Source organism: Coregonus lavaretus, assembly GCF_964263955.1.
Source record: "Coregonus lavaretus genome assembly, chromosome: 38".
Classification (NCBI taxonomy): domain Eukaryota; kingdom Metazoa; phylum Chordata; class Actinopteri; order Salmoniformes; family Salmonidae; genus Coregonus; species Coregonus lavaretus.
Window position 1 is genome coordinate 25543075 of NC_140025.1, and position 5812 is coordinate 25548886.

Sequence of the window (5812 nt, forward strand, 5' to 3'; positions counted from 1 at the left end):
AATGATCATGAGGAAGGTGAGGGATCAGCCCAGAACTACACGGCAGGACCTGGTCAATGACCTGAAGAGAGCTGGGACCACAGTCTCAAAGAAAACCATTAGTAACACACTACGCCGTCATGGATTAAAATCCTGCAGCGCACGCAAGGTCCCCCTGCTCAAGCCAGCGCATGTCCAGGCCCGTCTGAAGTTTGCCAATGACCATCTGGATGATCCAGAGGAGGAATGGGAGAAGGTCATGTGGTCTGATGAGACAAAAATAGAGCTTTTTGGTCTAAACTCCACTCGCCGTGTTTGGAGGAAGAAGAAGGATGAGTACAACCCCAAGAACACCATCCCAACCGTGAAGCATGGAGATGGAAACATCATTCTTTGCGGATGCTTTTCTGCAAAGGGGACAGGATGACTGCACCGTATTGAGGGGAGGATGGATGGGGTCATGTATCGCGAGATCTTGGCCAACAACCTCCTTCCCTCAGTAAGAGCATTGAAGATGGGTCGTGGCTGGGTCTTCCAGCATGACAACAACCCGAAACACACAGCCAGGGCAACTAAGGAGTGGCTCCGTAAGAAGCATCTCAAGGTCCTGGAGTGGCCTAGCCAGTCTCCAGATATGAACCCAATAGAAAATCTTTGGAGGGAGCTGAAAGTCCGTATTGCCCAGCGACAGCCCCGAAACCTGAAGGATCTGGAGAAGGTCTGTATGGAGGAGTGGGCCAAAATCCCTGCTGCAGTGTGTGCAAACCTGGTCAAGACCTACAGGAAACGTATGATCTCTGTAATTGCAAACAAAGGTTTATGTACCAAATATTAAGTTCTGCTTTTCTGATGTATCAAATACTTATGTCATGCAATAAAATGCAAATTAATTACTTAAAAATCATATAATGTGATTTTCTGGATTTTTGTTTTAGATTCCGTCTCTCACAGTTGAAGTGTACCTATGATAAAAATTACAGACCTCTACATGCTTTGTAAGTAGGAAAACCTGCAAAATCGGCAGTGTATCAAATACTTGTTCTCCCCACTGTAAATGCTGAGCAAGTCAGAGCAACAACTGTCAATAGGTAACATTCTCTCGACACAGCCAGTATGAAAAGGAGGAGGTCAAAAGGGAAGATTGCAATGCTACTGGGTCACAAAGAGCCAAATCGAGAGAAAGAGAGAGGAACAAACATCACTGATCTCTTATCAATCGGCATTGTGGGAATTAATAAAAGGTTAGATGGGGGAGGAGCTAACCATAGAGACATACAGTATGTCTATGGGGCCCTTTGAGGCTAACAACATACAACAGGCCATAGCCTCCATGGAAAGAGGAAGTATTGTTAAGGTCTCTTTCTGATGAAGGTATGTTTAGACTGAGACATCTGCACCTGAGGTTATACCAAATAAATAGCAATTATAATGGAGTGTCATCCCTAACCTAAGGTGAATATCGAATCTCCACATTTGATAGCTATAAACCCTTGATCTTTTTGATGTCAGAGGGACCAGAATCACAACACAGAGTAATAGGGTATTCACTTTAATGTGTTGGAGTCCAAAGCCTCGTGAGTCACCATTACATAGAACTGTGATGTCTAATGCTAGGATTCCACTATCTGCTGGCGCTAGGTTGCCCGTTAGAACGTGTATTTTTAGGAACAGCCGCAATAGTCATCCATATGACTGCTTTAGTGGAAGAAACTGTGTTACTTACATAAAGGAAGTTGTCAGCATACGGAGGAAGGACTGAGGAATTTCTATGCATGGACAAATGACTCTTGCAATGTTTCCAGAAAACCAAACATTTTATTCATAAACATTTGTCATAAAAATAACAACATCAATATTCAATTTATCGAAAGTATTTTCGTATAAACTGTGCATATATACAAAATTAATCATATACCCAAGCAGTTAATATAACTTAAGGCGAGTTAAAACACTTTTTTACAGTACCCTGACTGATTGGTGACATTCTCGCCAAGCCATAAGCATTGTTTTCTGCTCAAGTGAATAGCTTCCTCATCAGTAATGCCTTGTCAAGTCTTAAATTATCTCATCTGAAAAGTACATAAACTCGCAGCAATGTGTGCTACCTGATTACTCAACAGCAATGTTGTTGTGTTGTGCTGCTAGTCAATTCTGGCTTGACAGTACAATACAGTACATCGTACTGTACAAGAGCCATGTATAATGACTTACTAGTTTAACACTATAGTCCTCATCACGAACTGATTAGCAGTGTAATCAAATGATATTTCGAGTCATTATTATACGAACAGTTAGGTCATCTTTTACTTGTCTTAGAAATATATTTGATATCAAATGACAATCTCTCTAAAACACTATTTTGCTACCAGCCCTCCAAAAGCACATGTACAACATTGTGAGTATGTTTTAAAAAAGCCTTTTCCACTTTAACAATTCAAGGTTAACAGTGGTCTTTTGAAATAAGTATATACACAGCTATAAAAATACAAAGTACAGTCATACAAATATATTTATTTTCCATTTATGGTATAACTTTCACGATTTAATAATTCAACCATTTTGTTTAAATACAACACAAAGACCAATCAATAGAATACTGACAGCAAAGCAAAATACATTATCAAAACCTTGGCACAAATGGACTGCTTTGTGACCAAAGCCAAGAATAATGTGTTACATTCATGTCATAAAACGAAGTCTCTCTCACTTCCATTCGGCAAGTGGAGGACTAAGTTATTTGTTGGCTATATTCAATAATACCACATGAACATAAACATGCATTTGAAGAACCACTGTCTGACTGGTTGCAGTGTTAGTGGTATAAAAAGCCTCGAAAGCATAAAATATAAGACTTTCTAGTTGATAGAGGATATCTCAAATTAGATATAAGTGCAATACAGCCCAGCAATTTCGATGCAGTTCGTTGTCTTATTGGTATATTTCTTCGAGGTTTGAAGTTGGAGCTGTCCAGACGAAAGCGTGCTGAACTGCTGCAGGCATTTGTTACGATGCCTTGGTGTTTGGTTTAAAATGACCAAATTGGTTGATTGTAACAGAGAAATACAACAAGGGTCTGTTGAGCTGTCAACTCGGAAGGTTTTACAATCAAGTTATGCATGTGTTGCATAGAGTCAGCAGTAGCAAGTAAACGAGGGTCGAAAGAGCAGACCCTTTTCACAATTCGCTCTCCGATATAGCATTATGCAATTCAAACTCGCAAAACATCCTTATTCTAAGACTCCCTATAGAGACTTTCACAGTCAAACCAATTTCACTCGACCTATATGTCACACCGCAAACGTTGATACGTCGACCTGTAATCAGCAATGAACTGTTAAGCTTTTTATCTTCGACGGAAAGATTGCAATGTTGTGTGGACAGAGCTACTCGTGTGCGTAGTGGTGTCTCTTCAAATTCCCTCGGGAAGAGTAAATGGCCACGCGCTGGTCACTTGTGGCTTCAGCTCCATCTTCTCTTTCTGTTTCAGGTGCACGCGACCGTGCCTTTTCCTCTCGTCGCTCCGGGCGAACCTTTTTCCGCATACGTCGCAGGAGAACGGCTTCTCTCCGGTGTGAGTCCGGGTATGGGTGGTGAGGTGGTCGCTACGGCTGAAACTGCGCAGACAGATGCGGCACTGAAAGGGTTTGTGTCCGGTGTGGATGCGGATGTGCCTGTTGAGTTCATCCGAGCGGGAGAAGCGCCGGTCGCAGTTCTCCATGGGGCAGGTGAAGGGTTTCTCTTTGGCAGGCCCGGTGGAGGCGGCGGGGCTTTTCCTGACACGCGGTGCCTTTTGCGCGCGCGGCGTGTAACTTTGGGCAAAGGAGTCTGGCAATAAGGAGGAGTAAAGAATTGAGTCTATAGTACTGGGTAAAGCTGGTGAGGTAAGCTGGCAAGTCGAATCGCACTGATTAGATAATGGCGGAAGTTCAATGTTGGGAAACATAGCTGGCTTGAGGAGGTTGTTGGTTGAGAGGTCCATGACTGGCACTGGGTAGTTGGAGTAAAGAGAACTGCAGAAACTCTGAGAGCACGTGTCAGAATAGCACTGCTCCTGCTTGATTCCGCCTTCAACTTTGAACTCCATCTCTGGGTTAGGACACATTGGGGAAAATGAGTCCAAAAGTTCCTTTACATCCACTTGTTGGTCAGACGGGAAGTCACTGGACATCGGGAACGTTTCTGATGATTGGAAGCCCGTTCCCAAATAGGCGTCCGATTTATTGAACGTGCCCCATTCGTAACAGCTGCTTTCGAACTCATTCTTGACCACCACTGGAAAAGACGCAGCTTCTGACTGCGGCTCGGTGGTGCTGTTCTGGTTTCGGACTTGAGCAGGGGAGCCGAAGCTCACCTGGGGAGAGGCTGAATCTTGAGCTTGACCGCCGGACTGACCGTCAGGGTAGCTGGGGCATGTCTGCCCCTGCGAGTACAGGGGCGGGGTGGCGCTGCAGGTAGAGGATTGCCTCTGGACGCCCGCGTCGCCGAAGCTGCTGCTGTCCATGGTGCTCAGTTGAACTTCGGAGATCGGTAACGTAGAAATACCGACAATTTCTGTGATCATGTTGAGCAATGTCTCCGTGCTGCACGGGCCCCCCTGAGTCGCCTCGACATAGAAGCTGCCTGAGTAGGCGAGGGAGGAGGAGTAGGTGCCTTTGGGCCCCTCGCAGGGATTAAAGGCGAAATCTGAGTTAGAAGCCTCGGTTTTCAGGGTTACAGGTGCTCCCTCTGAAAAAGAAAGAGGGAAAGTTTGTCATTACAAATGTTTATTGTAGACTGATAAATGCACATAAATTAAAGTCGTTATGTAATCAATAAACATACATGCGTAACATGCACGGCTGCAAATGGGCCAAATTAAATCCATGCGATGTTTTTAATAAATCACAATGTGCAACCACAAACAATCTTATTCAGACTATCAATGCATGCATATTTATTTATCATATTATGCAATGCAGCAACAGGCTACTGCGAACTTACCATGGGTAAAATGGGCAGGTGCTCCTCTCTCTGCGTCCGAAAACACCTCCTGGGTATCTTTCCGAGAGCTATTTTCAATCCCCAGGGAAGAACCGTTACAATTCTCAAACTGAGGGTAGAAGGAATCTTTAGAGTTCAAATCCATGTTGTTTAGCATGATTGTGAGATTGATTTCAAGTCTGTCAATCCAGGTAAGTGTAGGTAGATTAAAAAACAACAAAGCAAATGCAAATGATGTGTCCTTTCCCCTCTGATGCACGGGGTCGTCAATTATCCTTGAAAATGTGCAGGTGGTCGTTTGAGGAAAAAAGGTGTCAATAAATAATTCGAAATTTCCTTTTTGTCCAGATGACTGCGTTCTGTATCGCTTTGTAGCTCTTCGGCTATCTGTTGCTGTGGGTAGGTTTCACACCAGTGGCTTCCCTTGCCTCTCCTTATATACACTCCGGCGGGTCGCTAGAGCCCTCCCCCCCATTCATCGGCTCCAGTGAGAGGATTCCCCGCTGCGTGTAAACTTCATGCCCATACATGGACAGAGGATGTGACGGGCTTCCCCAAAAAAAGGAGAGTTACGATTCTGACGTTGCAACAATTCTCTTGGATCTGCGAGAAAGAGAGACACCGCCATTGATATACCATCGGGTATGTTTATGTTATGTATGAGAATAAACGCTTGATTTATCAAATCATGATAACAATATATCATGGCAGTGGCAAGTGTTCTTGCATTTAACTCGGTCGACTAGAAAACATGGTAGCTTGTAGACAGTCATTCGATGCCGTGTGGAGATGTCTAATGTCTTCTGCCACCAACCAACACACCAACACACTTAATAACTTAATTTCTCATCAA

The 5812-nt window shown here is 43.9% G+C and overlaps 1 protein-coding gene across 1 annotated transcript; it reads right to left on the reverse strand.

Moving 5' to 3' along the window:
* Positions 1-3388: 3388 nt before the first annotated feature.
* LOC311112146 (uncharacterized protein) lies at positions 3389-5116 on the reverse strand (the record flags this gene model as incomplete). The annotated part of the gene is made up of 2 exons (XM_084155120.1): positions 3389-4704; positions 4960-5116. 2 exons carry the CDS (start codon positions 5114-5116, stop codon positions 3389-3391), a joined length of 1473 nt encoding a protein of 490 aa, XP_084011246.1.
* Between the last annotated feature and the right edge of the window lie 696 nt (positions 5117-5812).